Source organism: Ovis canadensis, chromosome 24, assembly GCF_042477335.2.
Source record: "Ovis canadensis isolate MfBH-ARS-UI-01 breed Bighorn chromosome 24, ARS-UI_OviCan_v2, whole genome shotgun sequence".
Classification (NCBI taxonomy): domain Eukaryota; kingdom Metazoa; phylum Chordata; class Mammalia; order Artiodactyla; family Bovidae; genus Ovis; species Ovis canadensis.
In genome coordinates this window covers 21,824,577-21,842,236 of record NC_091268.1, presented here as the reverse complement: position 1 = coordinate 21,842,236, position 17,660 = coordinate 21,824,577, and the positions used below count along the sequence as shown (strand labels likewise).

General features: G+C 45.1%; 1 protein-coding gene across 21 annotated transcripts in view; it reads right to left on the bottom strand.

The window, feature by feature from the left end:
- The window catches only part of LOC138428933 (RNA binding protein fox-1 homolog 1), a 436,622-nt gene that overhangs the window by 50,956 nt on the left and 368,006 nt on the right, over positions 1-17,660 (bottom strand). For 13 of the 21 annotated variants that reach the window (XR_011252625.1, XM_069569891.1, XM_069569884.1 and 10 more), the window contains exon 9: positions 14,707-14,839. Coding sequence is in view for 20 of the 21 variants with exons in the window: in XM_069569891.1 (XP_069425992.1) it covers positions 14,707-14,839 (133 nt within the window). In the remaining variant the exon portion in view is untranslated. Of the gene's footprint in view, positions 1-3,635; positions 3,676-14,706; positions 14,840-17,660 lie in introns of all 21 variants that reach the window. The other 8 variants (XM_069569887.1, XM_069569885.1, XM_069569890.1 and 5 more) reach the window with 1 other exon arrangement.

The following is a 17,660-nucleotide window of genomic DNA, read 5'->3' as shown; positions in this document are numbered from 1 at the left end:
GCTTCACAGTTGCATTGAGTGTGAGAAAGCTTTGTTACTGTTGTAGCTCACCAGGCTCCTCTGTCCATGAGATTCTCCAGGCAAGAATACTGGAGGGGGTTGCCATTTCCTGACCCAGGGAACTAACCCACGTCTCCTGCGTTGGCAAGCAGATTCTTTACCACTGAGTCACCAGGGAAGCCCTGTTAGGAAGCTTAGGGCTTTTTCAATAAAAGAGAGTAAGGTTAATATTCTGTATCATCTCTCTCTTTTTTTCCTTTATTTGCTTTCTCCTAGTGCTCAGAACTCTATTATCTTACTCTAGTTTCTACTGAGAGCTCGTCAGGTCTTTTTTTTTTTTTTTATAGCTCGATTATTATGTCCTTTCCTCCATTTTCAATAGTTATCTTTTGATCTAATTCCATATTCTTTGCTATCTCCCTGAGTGGGTGAGGACACATGTCCTGGCTAAGTTTGCTTCAGCAACCCTTATTTTCAGCTCCTCAATCAAGGTTGGCCTTATGAGATCCCTGGCTTCACCCTTCAATCTAATGGATTGCTTTGCAAGTCCAAGGACTGTGGTCCTTCCACAGTTGATCATATCCATGTGTTGCCTCTCCTATTATTTCTATATTTTTTCATTAACCTAGTCTACTTTTTCTTCTTTTTCTATTAAAGTCTGGTTGATTTGGGCTTCCCTGGTGGCTCAGTGGTAAAGAATCCGCCTGCAGTGCAGCAAACTCAGGTTAGATCTCTGAGTCGGGAAGATCCCCTGGAGGAGGGCATGCTAACCCACTCTAGTATTCTTGCCTGGAAAATCCCATAGACAGAGAAGCCTGATGGGCTACAGCCCGTAGAGTCACAAAGAGTGGGACACGAGGGCTGAGTAAATGAGCACAGTAGAGAGCTGACTTACAGTGCTGTGCCATGGCCTGCTTTTTAATTCAAAGGAGTTTATGGAAATATGTGCTGCTTAGCAATGAGTGAATGTGTAGGTTTGATAGGCTAGTTATGGAAGCTCAATTGCTACCTTTTCAAGTAAAGGGGTGTGTGTGTGTGTGTGTGTGTGTGTGTGTGTGTGTGTGTGTGTGTGTGGGTTATGCCCCAGGTAGAAGAGACCCAGGTAGTGACCTCTGTGACCCTCCTTGCTGACTCAGAAGACTTCTCTGTTCTCTGGTGAGTAGCCATATGCACTGGGTCAGAGCAGGGCAGGCAGCCTTTTTCCTGCAGAGCTGGGTTTCCCAGCAAGATGATTTTTCTTTGCACTCAGCCCAAAGGAGCATCCCTGGTTTTTAACCTTCGTTTCTGGCTCACAGCATCTTATAACACATCCACCGCCTCCAGCTCTGTCAGGGTATCTATGATCATCACTGTCTCTTTCTCTCTCTCTCTCCTCAATCCTCTCTTCCCTGCAAAGTTTAAGAGGAGCTATTTCTACAGAGGAGGCTGTGACTTGCTAGTTACAGGGATCCATGCAGGTCTTTCAAATGCTGTTTGCTTCAGCAGGACTGGGAGATGCCCGAGGGCTCCACCATGATGTGGGAGGGATGGGAACCTTGGACAACAAAGAGGAGCATGTGCTGGAGAAAGTGGGGTGTGCATAAAAGGTCAGTGGTCCTGGCTCCCATTCTGTTGTCCTTGTTGGGTTGCTCTGATCCACTGTCAAGACAGAACTATCTGAATAGGAAGAAGTGGAGAGCAGACTCCCATTATCTCCCTTAAAAGTAACTGAAGCCAGAAGCTTACAACTCTGCCCAGTAAAATGAAAAAAGAAACAACTGATTTAGACCCAGTAGAGGTGACCAGTGTGTCTAAGACATGTCCCAGGTCCCCTCAGGATGGCCCTAGACCTACTCACTGTGCATTATTTTTAATGAGATTGAACGAGCCAGCCACAAACTTCCTTTAAATAAAAACAGAACCTTGTGTGTCTTTTTATGAACCTCTTTAGTCATCATTTCTTTTTTTAAAAAAGGGAGCAGGGAGGACATTTCCAGTTATCTGAACATAGCTGTATCTCAAAGGACATATAGCTGTATCTCAAGAGGTTGCTGTTGCTGTTTAGTAGCTAAGTCATGTTTGATTCTTTGCAACTCCTTGGACTGTAGCCCACCGGGCTCTTCCATCTGTGGAATTTCCCGGGCAAGAACATTGGAGAGGGTTGCCATTTCCTTTTCCAGGGGATCTTCTTGACCTGGGGATTGAACCCATGTCTACCGAACTGGAGGCAGATTCTTTACTGTCTGAGCCACCAGGGAGGCCCAACTAAGTCCTTACTTCCTCCATATGTATGCTCCATCCAGAAGCTACCCTAGGGGAAGGGGATAGATTGATGTTTGTGATACCTGAGGATATGGAGGAGGTCCAGGCTCTTTAGCCCCTGCCTGTTTCTCTATTTAAAATGGTACAAACTCAAAGCTTGGAAAAAGAGGACTTGAGAAGGAGTGGATGGAGGTGGACACACAAAAAGGAAACTGGTTTGTTCCCTGGGTGAATGAAAGATAGGTAGGTTCTTCTTTCATTTTATTAAGGGGAAAAAATAAAATAAAAACTAACCCACAGATTATAATAAATATACTTAATATAATAATAATAAAACCCAAGTTCATCATTGATGGAGATTAATACTCTGGCTCAAAATTGTAATTATCTAAAATTCAAAGGGAAGAAAATTAAATAACTAGCATCTTTCCTATTTTCTAGTAAATTGCCTCAATTTGATCAGGAATATGGCTATATTTTTCTTTGTTACCTAGCCTATAAAACAACAAATATGATTCCCCTGAATTTATTTGAGGTCGCTCATAATGAAAATAATGATGTGATTTAGAAAATATCCCCCATTTCTTTTAAGTTGTGTTTATTCCAAGTCATTTTCATAACACTGATGCTAATATCATACCATCGGTGAATAACTACCTCTAGATCAAGTTAGGTAAATTTAATTATGGCCCCATAATGAAAAACTTCCTCCTCTTCTCTAAAAGTGAGAAGCTTAAGAAAGTGGTACCACTTAACAAACAATCCTAAATAGGACTAATAATTCTAAGTCAGGTAACTGTTTTGGGGAAATAGAGGGAAATCAGGGGTTGAAAAAAAATAAGAATTGAATGCTCAAATGGATCTATATCTTGTTAGGAGATGTTTCTTGCTAAAACCATCAATGTGGGGAAACAAAGAGAGAAACGGGGACTTGAGGGGAATCTTTCTAGGGCTGTCGTGATAAATAATTCAATGAATACAAGAAAACATTAAAAACATTAGCCATGAAAATATCTTTTCACCCTCTACAGCTGGTAACTACAGCTGTCATCTTAAATATTAGACTGAAAACACAGAGACCCCAGTTGGGCATTTGGGAGAGAATTTCTTTTTGCGGCAAAGTCTTTAATTGGACATGGGGAAAAAAAGTCAGTATTTTTATTTATTTTGAATAAATAAAATTCTTCTATTCTGAAATGAATCAAGGGGTTCATTCCACTCACTCAATAGCACGATGGCTACCGTGAGCAGAAGGCCATCTGTCCTCCGAGCCTTTGACTCTTTCCCACGGGAAGCGGAAATAGGTGGCACCCAGCTGAGAAATCGCAGCAAACTTGTAAAAAGAATGACTCCGGTGAGAAACGAGGGTGGCATGCATGTTAATGGATACTTACATAAATGTCTGCACCATAAAATCCATCCTGGTAAACAACACTGCAAGGATGCACACACAAAGAAAAACATTCATATTAGTGCACTTCCCCATGCAGACACACCAACCCCTGCACGGGCCAAGTTAGTCTGGTCACAAGGGCCAGCGAGACACAGGAACCGGGGATCGTTTCCACACTGGTTAAGGAGGCTGGAGACAATGGCAGGCTGTCAGACTGAGGAAAATGAGGCTGGGGTTCGGTGGGGGCCTAGAATCAGGACACGGCGGCAATGCTATGCTGGGCAGTGGGCTTTCCGGAGGGCTGCAGATGCAGACAGGATTCACGTATGTTTCAAGTGGCCCACGCTGATACGAGGATCGGGGTTTGCATTCAGCCAAACCCCTAGCTCCTTCCCAGAAAAACAAATCATCTGCTTAAAATACATGATTGATAAGTATAGGGGTACGGATGTCATGCTTTCAATAAGCATTACAGCTGAATGATCTCAGGGGAGCTGAGATCTAAAGGACTTCAGAGATTTTCTTCTATATTCTTTCACACTCTAATGTTTGGTAATTCCATGTGCCCCTCTATTATGGGAAAGGGAGGGGACTATCTCTAGTTACGTGGTCTGTGAACAGGTATACAGATGTGTGTGCAAGAACACAGGTGTGCATTTGTGTATGTGTGGGATTCATGTACATGTATGCATGCATGCTTGCTCAGTGCCATAGTCGTGTCAAACTCTTTGTGACCCCATGGACTGCAGCCCACCAGGCTCCTCTGTCCATGGGATTTTCCAGGCAAGAATACTGGAGTGGGTTGCCATTTCCTTCTCCAGAGAATCTTACTGATCGAGGAATCGAACACTAGTCTCCTGCATTGAAAGGTGGATTCTTTCACCAGGGGGCCACCCAGGAAGCCCCCAGATTTTTGCATATATGGATGTTTGTTTGTACATGTAAATGCATGTGTGTGCATGTGTTTATGAAAGTAGATACTGTGCATATGATGCATGTAGTAATATGCGTTCACACATCTATATGTACTCACGTGTCACCTGTGTGCACATGGCTATGTCTGTGCATACATTCACATAAATTATATCCAGACTGAACAGAACCGCATGTGATGGCCAAGCCTCACAGCGGCTCTCTGATCCCTGGCCACAGAGTCATGCCAGAGAGAAGGGACTTCACAGGAGGGGTAAATACAAGATCCTGGACTTCTCCAGAAGTCTCATGGTTTACCCTGAGCAAAATAGCCAGAAGAAGAGGCTCTGTAACCCTGGGAAACCGGCGTACAATTCCTAAGCATTGAAATGGGTTTAGTGAGGACCCCACATAGCCTGCACACCTCACAGGCTTTTGCCACGATCCCAAGACGTCTCAAATACAAAAACGCGAGTTTCTAAAGGCATGTTTTCCAAAGGGTAGCTGTTGTTATTACAACCTTCCCATGGAGTTTACAGATGATTTATGATTCTGGCAAAGGACCCATGTGCCCCACCGTTGAATGGAGCTGGGGTCCTAACCGAAAACATGATGTCAATTACCCAAGGATTTCAGCAGGTTTCAGGAGCAGAGCACACCAACGGGAAGGCTGAGCACACTGAGAGCCGAGGGAGGCACTGACAACACGTACATGCACACACACACACGGCAGCAACACTGCTTTGCTGGAGAACACCACATGGGCTTCTCAGAGCTTTTCCGAGTTGAAGGGCTAAACCCCAAGGACCATCGTCTTTAAACAGGGTGCAGAGATTTCACACACTAAGGAGGCTGGTAGGCATGGCTTTCAGCTGTCTTCATTTGGATCAAAAAGGGCTCCTGTTCACAAGAGCCCTTGTCAAGCAGCGTCAAACCCTAATCCCAGATACTGAGTGTGTGGCATCCTGAGCTAGGCTTTGATTTTGCTTTCAACGCTTCCAACATAAAAGGATACTGTCTGCCGGGGGTCAGAAGGCAGGGCTGGCCTCTGCCAACAAGACTGCACCCAGCACTGATCATTCAGCTAGATCAGAGCAGCTCTGAATATTCCTTCATGCCGTCACACCTTTTGCACGTGCTGATCCTGGTGTCGGGACAGCCTCGTCTCCTCATAACCTCCTCCAAAAGCACAGCACCATACGAGAGCCAAATTAGACGGGAAACATGGGCCTCTGGATCACAGCTTCAGCAACCAGCAGCTAGGGGCCCTGGAACTAATGATCTGAGCAACCTGAGCATCATCCCTTCTTTGGCTGCAAAATGGGGAAAGAGGTGAGTAGGTGCCCACATCAAGGGAGGATTATGCAAAGAAGGTGAAAGTGTGAGCCGCTCAGTTGTGTCTGACCCTTTGTGACCCCATGGACTGTAGCCTGCCAGGCTCCTCCATCCAGGGAATTCTCCAGACAAGAATACTCGAGTAGGTTGCCATTCTCTTCTCCAAGGGATCTTCCCAACTCAGGGATTCAACTGGGTCTCTTGCATTGCAGGCAGACTCTTATACTGTTTGAGCTATCCAGGAAGCCCAAGGTATCTGCAGTCATAGCTCTAGTCAAAGATTACACTGCTATGAGCTTTATCCAGTGTCCTCCCCCCACCACCAAAACGGAGTTCTTCCTCCTTCCTGTAAATACCAGCCTCACGTTTTCTGACCCTCTGATCCTTGCTTGGTCCAATAATTTTAAATATCAGTCAAATATGAATGGGGCATTTGTGAATGGGGCTCATTTCACCCTGAAAGTTGTACCCAATAGCTTCCTCAACACTGTATCTCATTTGATAGCTAACATATCACTTTCCACCCTGAAGATGTAAATAAGTATCTGCTGAGTGACTCCTGCCCATCAAGGGGGAGGGTTGGCCATTAGGAGGTGACAGAAGGTGACCCAGAGCAATTCTAGGTAGAATCCTCTTCTAGTTATTCAACATCAGTAACTACTGTCAAAGGGGGAGGGAGATCACATTTAAAAATTGGACCTTGGGAATACCCTGGAAGTCCAGTGGTTAAGACTCAGTGTTTCCATTGCAGGAGGCATAGGTTCAATCCCTCGCCAGGGAACTAATATCTCCCAAACAAACAAACACAACTCCTCACAACTAGACTCTGACTTAGAAGACCAGTACAAGAGGCTAGATAGATGATGATGTAAGAGTGAACAATATAATAATATTTAGCCAAATATTAATATAGATTCGAGTATGGGAAGGGATGCGTGCATGCTCAGTGGCTTCAGTCGTGCCCTACTCTTTGTGACCCTGTGGACTGTAGCCTACCAGGTTCCTCTGTCCATGGGATTTTCACAGTCAAGAATACTGGAGTGAGCAGCCATCTCTCTTTCTAGGGGATGTTCCCCACCCAAGGATCAAACCCAAGTCTCTTGTGTTTCCTCCATTGGCAGGTAGGTTCTTTACTGCTGAGCCATCTGGAAAGCCCCGTGTCTGTCCTTTTAGTCTGACCTAGTTATCATGACCCCACCGAGTCCTCAAAATACGCTTATGAGATGGATAATGCTATTATAGCCTCTTCTGACATCAGAAAAGTGAGACAGAGAGAGCTAGGTATTGACAAAGCTGGGACTGTAGCCTAGCTTGTATTGTATTGGCTTCACAGCCCAAACTTTTAATTGCTATGGCAGGCAGCAGTGGTCAGACTTCAGCCAGCATCAGAACCACCTCGAGGGCCCATCAAAACACAGATGGCTGGGCTCCATGCCTAGCCCAGAGGTTCTGAATCAATAGAGCTGGATGCAGAGGGAGGGGGAGGTTGGGTTTAAGAATTTGCATGTTTAACAAGTCCCAGGGGAAGCTGAGGCTTCTGGTCCAAGGACTAAAAAGCTTATTGCCCTGTAGAGCGCCACCCTCCACGTGTCATCTTACATGACATTGGAGAGAATGCTGGAGGCCAGCCTCCTAGCAGGCGTGCGTGCTCAGCGGCTTCAGTTTTCTCCGACTCTTTGTGAACCTATGGACCATAGCCTGCCAGGCTGCTCTGTCCATGGGATTCTCCAGGCAAGAATACTGGAGTGGGGTGCCATGCCCTTCTCCAAGGGATCCTCTCCACCCAGGGTTCGAAACCATTCTCTTACGTCTCCTGCATCAGCAGGCAGGTTCTTAACCACTAGCGCCACCTGGGAAGCCCAGGTCCTATTCTAAATAGGAACTGTTTTCAAGGAAGCTCTTACAAAGACTCATGATGGTTTCCAAGAATGTATTCAAACATTTTTAAAAACCTCACTAAACAGGTGCACTCAAAATAACATAAACGAAGAGAGAGGAGGGTGGGGGGTGATGTCTAATATGGAGCTCTCGATAAATGAGCCATGGCCCCGTACAAGAAAAGAGAGCTACCATCATGCATAGAACAGGTGCAGCCCCATTTTAATGCAGAGGCGGTCGGTCTAGCCATGCAAAGGTAATTGTATTGCTTGTCAATCACTTTGGGACCGCAATATGCTTTTGCAAGAATGTAATGCGAATGCACATCTCATTTTCTTAGAAAGGTAATAACAGTAGTTAAATATTTGGATGAATGCAAGCAGGGGATGATTGCACTACAGCAAATTAGTTTACGGAAAAGGAAAGAAAGTATGGGATACCCAGACTATACAATCTGTTTGAATAATGTAATATATCCCATCCACCAATATATTCTTAAAGGAAAGGTTATTTAATAATGGTGTATCTTGCTGCCCCTTCCAAATGGAAAAAAAAAATATTTGTAATGCATTCAAATGCATTAAACCATAGCTGGTTTAGAATGGATATCAGGTGGGTCCATAAACTCACTAGCATTTGTACAGCATTGTGCGGTGTGAGGACACTGACATCTTCCCAGGGAAAAATATATTTTTTAAATTAGATTATCAAAGACATCTGTGACATTCCACTTTCTCCCCCCAAATTTAAGAACTACTCATTTATGGTGTTTGTCTCATAACGCACTCAATGAGGAGGCTTTCTTTTTACTGTGAGAAGTTACATCTTAGAACTGGCTGAGAATTTAAACAAGAACTCACAGCAAAACCAAAAATAAAGCCAAACAGCTAGAGAGAATTCTGAAAGTATTCTGAGAATAGGTGATAATGACTGTAGTTTCTAGTGTTTGTGTTAATTGAGAAAGTTCCTGAGCATCAGATAATAACATCTGAGCATGAGACATTTATAAATTAAAACCAGAAAGCATGGTTGATTCACAGAAAGAAAGGTTCACCCACATAGTTTCACAGGTTTCTTCAGGATCTAACCTGAAAGCACCCACTAAAGTGCTATGTATGGGCTTCATTTTTGTACTGGCCAACTGTATAAAGTTTCTCCCAGGGATCTCACCATATCTTTTTGCATTCAGAGGAGCATAGTCTCCTCAAAATACTTCACGAGGTAACTCTAAGAAGTTTCACATCGATGTGTCCTAACAGGGCTTTCCAGGTGGCTCAGTGGTAAAGAATCTGCCTGCTAAGACAGGAACCACAAGAGACGTGGGTTCAATCCCTGGGTTGGGAAGATCCCCAGGAGGAGGAAATGGCAACATACTCCAGTATTCTTGCCTGGAGAATTGCATGGAGAGAGGAGACGGGTGAGCTACAGTCCATGTGGTCACAAAGAATCGGACATGACTGAGCAACTGACCACACATGTGTCATAATGAATGACCTGAGAAAGTTCAGAATACCTTGCTCAAAAATATCCTGAGAGCCAAGACGAAAACCTGTTGCAAAATGCTGGATGTTTCACTTAGAATAATGACAATAATTTAAAAATCTCCTATGGTTCTTTCTATTTCTATCCTCATATAAGATGTCTGGTACACAGTAGGACTGGATACATATGAGCGTGCTAAGTCGATTCAGTCATGTCCGATTGTTTGGGACCCCAGGGACTGTAGCCTGCCAGGCCCCTCTGGCCATGGGATTCTCCAGGCAAGAATACTGGAGTGGGTTGCCGTGCCCTCTTCCAGGGGATCTTCCCAACCTAGGGATCACACCTACTTCTCTTATGTCTCCTGCATTGGCAGGTGGGTAGCTTCCCTTGTGGCTCAGAGGGTAAAGCGTCTGCCTACAGTGCAGGAGACCCGGGTTCAAGCCCTGGGTCAGGAAGATACTCTGGAGAAGGAAATGGCACCCCACTCCAGTACTCTTGCCTAGAAAATCCCTACCGGGCTCCTCCATGGGGTCACAAAGAGCTAGACACGACTGAGCCACTTCACTTCACTTCACTTCTTTACCTTAGCACCACCTGGGAAACCCAGAACTTGCTAAGGGCTGTTTATTAATTAACCAAGAAACAAGAACTTGATGAAACCAATCTCATGGGGTTTCGTGGGGAGAGGATTATGGTTTAACCGCTGTCCTGTAACATCTGGTGTTGTACTGAGTCTGGAGTATGTGTTTCTGATGTTTCCACCTGCCATCTTCATCCACAGAGCATCAGCCTACAAGCTCCCTCAGATGGCAATCACTCAATGGGTAATTTCTCCCCAGTGTGAGTCCTAGGAAGACACACTGGACATGGCGTCTGACACTGACTGTGGGATCAAATGCAAGAAGAAATATGGATGACAGGGTCCTTTCAACTCGCTTTGACACTGTTCACTAGTTAATATTTTGTTTCCAATCTACAGATTCCATTAGCCACTTGAAGTACCTCTGTCTGAAGCCATCTCTGTGGCTTACATGGGATGGAGGTCAATTAACAGCAGGCACCCCATCCCACCCCCCACAGCCCCGGGGTAAGTAACTCATGGATGCAGAAATGTGAGTGTTCAACTCAAGCAAAAGGGGACCTTGAGAAAGAGAGGAGTATGGGCAGCTAATAAAATTCAATTCCTATCTCAGCAACAACTACAGTAGCTACAGTTCACTTAACACATGCCATCTGATGGAACGGATGGAGCTGTAACCTTACACTCATTTCCCTACTTTGTCCTCTATCAACACTTCAGAGGCAGGTAGAGTCTTTACCCAGCTGCTAAGGCAATTGTGCCTGCAGAGATTAAGTCAGCTACCAAGGGCAGTATGAGACAGAACAGCAGGAGGCAATCTTATCTGCCCGGTAATTTGTGTCTTTATAGGAGTGCAACAATCCTATTGACTGTGTAGGTATTAGCTTTCTAACTTATCACCCATTCTCATTCAGTTAATGTTGACAATCAATAAGGAGTTAGCTAATGCAACCTAAGGCTTTCCTCTCATTCCTGTGATCCTGGTCCAGGCAGAATTCCCCTCCCCAGGGATGATCATGCATTAATGTCATAATAACTTTCGGTTCAGCTATAAGAGAAAGAGAAGACAAGGCTCTTCATAACCTATGTTCTTTATTCTCTGGGAGGAACTTCAGAAAATGTCAGGATGTGGAGGAAAAAACCAAATCCGTAAAAGGAAATGCATGAATGCCAAGGCACTCTCAGTGAATCTTCCTGGGTGACTGCCGTGATGTTGGATACTTCCAAGGGTCACCCAAGGTTCCACAAAAGTGGCCATGGAGATTCTGTGGATGTTTTCCAAACTCCGCCCCCTCCCCCAAAAGGAAGCTATACATAGACATAGGATAAATGACATATTTTTGGTTGAGATTTTAGTAACAGTGTTTTCAGATTAGATTCTTTACAATAAACAGAAGTTTAGGATGACAGATATGTCTTCAATTGGTGACAAGGGGAATAATAAAGTCTCCCTCCAAAATGCAGTTTGCTAGATGATGGCTTATAAAAAAAGAGGGGATCTCTGAATGTGAGGGAAAATCACAGAATGAGATTTTAGCAGGACAACTTAGGAAATGACTGGAATTTTTCCTGATTGGGTTTTCTTTCCTTTTTTGGTTTTAATTTTTTTTTAAATTATAAAAATTTTTAATTGAAGTGTAATTGATTTAGAAGAAGGGGGCGACAGAGGATGAGATGGTTGGATGGCATCACCAATTCAATGGACATGAGTTTGAGCAAACTCTGGCAGATAGTGAAGGACAGGGGAAGCCTGGCGTGCTGCAGTCCATGGGGTTGCAGAGAGTCGGACACGACAGAGTGACTGAACAACAACACTCCCTCAAAAGCCTATCTTACCACTTCCACATGTGTTAAAATCTTTAGCATCTACGGTGTTCCCTGTGCCTGCCTGTAAGAAACTCCTTCAAAGGTGCCATTTGCCTTAGCATCCTCAGCTCATGGAGCTGAGAGAGGCAAAGTTAAACTGAACTGGACTGGAAGAAAGACAGTCAAATCTAGTAACTGGGAAACCAAAGGACTCTGAAGATGAAAAACTACAGGAAACCCACACCATCCCCTGGAACACCTGAATCCTGATGACATCACTTCCTGGAAAGAGACGTGGGTTTTGCAGCTTCTCTGCTACTTGCTTCAGTCAACACACATCAGGGCTCTCCACTCCAGCCAAGGTCTGCTCTGTGTCCTCCTTGGTGCTCTTTCTTTGAGGATGAACTGCCCCGTCTGCCCCACCCCCTCCACCATGGACTCCTTCAGCTTAAGCCAATGAAGGAACAGGAGCCTTCACTGAAGATGCTGAGTTCACACTTTTTCACTTGGTACCAGTGCACTCCAGACAGTTTATAATCCAGCAAAGCACCCAGGCAACTGGCTGAATTTCCTTCCTTTGACCAGTACTCTGCTCTAATAAAACATGCAGACATGGGCATACACTTCTCTAGCCTTTCTAAAATTTCTAGTCCTCCTGTCTTGAGAATTTTATCTTTCTAAGTGTGATTTCAGAATTCCAGCCATAATACTGCCAGCAAAAAGGCAAAATCTACCATTACAACCAAAATGATTAGGAAGATGGCTGGAATATTAAAGTGAAATCATGTACAAAGCAGTCACCAACAATGTGTTTTACCACTTGGAGATGCCTAAGTCTCTCCCTGGCAAATGTGGCGTTCATTAGTTATGCCTGGTTATTCCTAGCAAAGAACAAGTTCATTACAAGTTAGCAAATTTCAATTTCACAGCAGGTGTGTTATTCAGAGATTTTTTAAAATAAATTGCTCATATGAGGATATTTTTCTGTTTGGTATAGTAATGAGATATCAAGGGTATGTAGACCAAAAGCAACAATTTTCATCTACTGAGGTAAGATAATGATTTTCAGACAAACTAATATGATATAAACATGCAATTTTACATGTATGGCTTATGAATCTTGCTTTAGTCATCACATGAACCCAGAGGGTAATTCTTTCTTTTCTTCATTACTCATTATGTGACCTTGGGAATGTTAAACCTTTGTTTCTGCCTTTCTGGATCTATAAAGTGGGCTCAATACTGTGGACTGGAGATAATCACTATAAAATCAATGATTCCTCACAACACATGGTCAGATATAAAAGGCTTAGGACACACAAATGTATTATTTTGGAGGACTGTGAGAATTTAAGGTCAATTCATTCTTGGTTTGCTATCATCCTCCACCTTTTCAGTAAAAAAAACACAAAAAACAAAAAAAACCACAACTTTTTTGCAGTAGAAGCTCAGAATTCATCTAAATCTAATGATTATTTAAGAAATGATGGACATTGTCTTATTTCTCTGCTTTTATTTCCCCTTCCTGATGATTTCATAGAGTCTCATTTCTTAATAGCCTTAACTTTATTTCTGTGTATTTGTTTTTAAAACACCTCAAATGCTCTACTCTGGAATGGGTGAGATATGAATAAATAATGAACAGAGAGCGTCTCCCTTTGTCATCAACATAATAGACATGATCTAGGCTTATTCCGGTTTTCTAAAAGACAGATTAGCTAAAGAGCTATAGAAAATGCGTTTAACCCTTTCACACAGTCCTGAATATAACTAGATTCTTTCTGGAGACCAGAAAGCCAGTCCTTGGCCAGAGAAGGCTTGTGCCAGACTGTGCTGGGTATCGCTGAGTTTTCCTTGTGTGTGTGCGCGCTCAGTCATTTCAGTTGTGTCCAGCTCTTTGTGATCGCACGGATTGTAGCCCTCCAGGCTCCTCTGTGGGATTTTCCAGGCAAAAATCCTGGAGTGGGTTGCCATGCCCTCCTCCAGGGGCTCTTTCCGACCCCGGGATCAAACCTGAGTCTCCTGGATTGGCAGGCAGGTTCTTTACCACTGAGCCACTGGGGAAGCCGCATTTGGATCCTGGTAACTCTTTGTGTTGGGGGACTGGACGGGGGGCCATCCTGTGCTTTGTAAGATTTTTAGCAGCATCCCCAGCCTCCACCCAGTAGATGCTATCACAACAACCAAAAAGGTCTCTAGACTTTCCCAGTGTCCTGTGAGGACTATTGCTTGAGGGACTTCCCTCTCTCTGACTCCAGGGGGCCAGAATATTCGAATATTCTAGAAGGATTCCTAACAACACACCAGGAACCCAGAATGTACCAGGAAGATTCCTAATAGCAAAGCAGAAAGGGTAGCACTTTGAAACTGCAGCCCATTATACCAGTACTATTTTTTTTTTAAATAGCATTCACCACTATTCCTTGAGATTCACTTGGCAACAGTAAAGTCCATGCAGAGAAAGACCAAACGGGCCATGGGGAACAAATTAATCTGCAAACAAATTCTCCTCAAAGAGGGAAAAAGGAAAGCAAAACCATTTTGGAAAAATCCCACGCAATGAGTCAATTCCAATTTCTTTGAGCTTCAAGAGTACACCTCCTCACCTAATTTTCTCTTCTGGGCCAAAAGTTCATACACCTTGAAGTACTGGATATCTTTGGGGAGGGGGACAAGGCCACCCTGGTGATTTTTCCATCTTAAACCCTCCCCGTCCCCCAACAGAGAGACTCAAGGGGCGTATGTGATCCAACCTCCTTAATCACCAGATGTTTGCAATCATCAGAAAGACGTCTTGGGCTGTAACCATTTCTCTGTTCTCCAGCATTCAGTCTCAAAGAGAATTTCCATAACAACATGTGACATGTAGAATGCTTAAAGGCACCAACCATGACAAGACAAATTACACTCATTTTTCAAGACTCTGCAAGGTGCTATACTGCAAGCGGGCAGGCTGCATGCTGGGCGGTTCCGGAGGGGCGGTCAAGGCGGGCACGCACTCCATCGCAGGCAGGGATTGGGGCGAGGGCTGGCGTGCTGGGGCGGGAGGCCCACCCGCGGTGGGGGGCTCCCCACTTACCCGCTGTAGGCCGGGATCGGGGGCGGGGGCGCTGCGGCCCGAAAGGTGTTGTACACGGTGCGGCCACGGCCACGCAGGTGCGCCCCTCGGTAGGCGGCCGCCGCCGTGGCGGCTGGATATGGGAAGCCGGGCACTGTGGGCGAGAGGAGAGAACACAAGGTTCAGATCGAGCCTGCCTGTGGGGGAACTGTCCCGCCTCAACACACACACCCAGGACCCTGCTCCCCGTAGGCCAGGGCTGGACACCCGCACCCCTTCCTTCCAGGAATCAGACTTCTAAAGGCAGGCTGGAGGAAGGAGACCAAGGTTCGATTCCACAGAGGATGGGCTAACGCAGTCAGTGATCCCTGGGACCAATATCGAGGACAAACATCCACAAAGGATTCTAACAGGGGAAATGCTCACTGCATAAACTTAACTTTTTAAAAAGGGAGACTGCAAGATGTGTGTGTACTGGGTTCTCACATCTGCCTATCATCTATTAACATGCATACCTGGCCAATATAGGTATTGCGCATGATACGTATGTGGATGAGCATGCAATATGCATAGGTGTATATGTACACATACAGTGAAGTGAAAGTCGCTCAGTTGTGTCCGGCTCTTTGTGACCCTGTGGACTATACAGTCCATGGAATTCTCCAGGCCAGAATACTGGAGAGGGTAGCCATTCCCTTCTCCAGGGGATCTTCCCAACCCCGGGATCAAACTGAGGTCTCCTGCATTGCAGGCGGATTCTTTACCAGCTGAGCCACAAGGAAAGCCCTATTATGTATATGTGTGTAAAGTATTCGTGGGTGTTAGTGTACATATCACATGTATGTGTGTGTGTGTATGGGAATATGTATACATGCCTATTTATATATACGTGCATATGTATACAATTAGATACGCAAATACATACATACTTCAATGTGTTTGTAGTTATCTGTGAGGCTAAAATTCATGAGAAAATGTTACTTGTCTACTCATAGCTTTTCTCCATTCGGTTTTATCTTTTTTCCCATATTTTCCTTTAGGTATCTAAGGTTGCTTCTTGTTCAGTTGATAAGTCACGTCTGACTCTTTTGTGACCCCATGGACTGTAGCCTGCCAGGCTCCTCTGTCCATGAGATTGCCCACACAAGAATACTGGAATAGTTGCCATTTCCTTCTCCAGGGGATCTTCCCAATTGAGGGATAGAACCTGAGTCTCCTGCAGCTCTTGCACTGGCAGGTAGATTCTTTACTGCTGAGTCACAGGGGGAGAACTTATGAACCTATATTGCTGGTTAAAATGTTTTAATTGAAATGCACTGTACCTACAGACAAGGTATGCATCAGACATGTACAGACCCCTCATGCTCCTATGGACAAATCACTACTAAGACCCCATCAGCCCCCTATCCATTTACATAGCTTATAAAACCATTTATACAACAACCATAACCACAGAGAAGTACGGGGACTCAACTCTGAAAGAGAAAGTGTGGGCAGGGTTATCTTCCCAGGGGTGGTGGTGTGGAAATTCTCTGAACCAAGTGACTCGGTCAAGAGTCGGGAGGGAAAGTAAGCCTGATGCTCAAGACCCATGATAATTAACACAGCTTCCTCTGCCTGGGATGCCCTTCCTCCCAGGATGTCTGCAAATCCTAGTGCATCAGGTCCATGAAACCCTGATGACATCACCCCGCCTTGCTGCTCTTTCTAGACCCTGAATCGCAGGCTCCCACCATACTGGTCATGCCCGTCCCGTCCCACTCTCAGCAGGCACTGTTACCCGCAGTGAATCCCACAGAGGGGATGCTCTTTTAGGAAAATACATTTGGAAGGCCACTGTCCCAGGAGATCTATTAATACATTAGAGGCTCAGAAAGTCCTAAGGTAAGGGAAGTGTGCGCATGCGTGCCAAGTCGCTTCAGCTGTGTCTGACCCTTTTCAACTATAGCCTACCAGGCTCCTCCGTCCATGGGACTTCCCAGGCAGAAATACTGGAGTAGTTGCCATTTCCTTCTACAGGGGGGTCTTCCCAACCCAAGGATCAAACCCACATCTCTTATGTCTCCTGCATTGGCTGGAGAGCTCTTTCTCACTAGCGCCACCTGGGAAGTGCATTAGCACCATTAACACAGCAACCCCAGACTTCATTTCTCCAGGAACTCTAGTTCAGAGAATACCCAGCCTCTGGCTACTGGTCTGGAGAAGAAAATAACTTAGTCATTATGTTTACTTCTTCTACTCATCAGCCAGCTTCTTGAGGGCCCCCATCATATCCCATTCATCCTTGCATTTCCCCGTGCATTCCCCCCCAATGTCAGCAGAAGCCCCCTGATTTTGTCCACAGTAGGTTCTAGATATTGGACACAGTTGATTCTGGATGACTTAAAGACCAGTGAATAAAGCCCTGGGATGTGGTCCAACCAAATGACTGGCGGACTATCCATTCTCTCCTCTCACCCTGTTTACCTAACAGGAGCTTGACGTATCTCCTGTTAGAGAGGGAGACAGGTGGAATGAACAAGAACCAGGATGGGTTTCCTCGTGTCCACAGCCCTGTCTCCCCTGCTCCGTCTCTCTTGGGATTTTAGACAGTATTGGTAGCAACATGCAAGGCTGGGAAGGACCCAGCTTCTCTTGGTCTGATAGGAAGATAAAGGCTCGGAGAGGCCTCAGCCCAGGAGGCTCTTTCCCAGAGGCAAGGCAACACATCCAAGCTGCCCTCTCCCAGAGCATGTATTTTGCCGAATTCCTAACCTCTCACAGGGTGTTGTGTGTCATATTATCTTAAAGTTGCCTCCGTCTACATCCAAACAGCCTTCCTCCCTGCCATCATGTTCAAGAGCGGAAGCCCTCCACAGACAGGTGGTTGCCCAGGGGGAAGGGGTTCAGAAAGGGATGGACAGGGAGGTGGGAGTTAGGAGATGTAAGGCTTTATATGCAGGATGAATAAACACCAAGGTCCTACTGTATAGCAC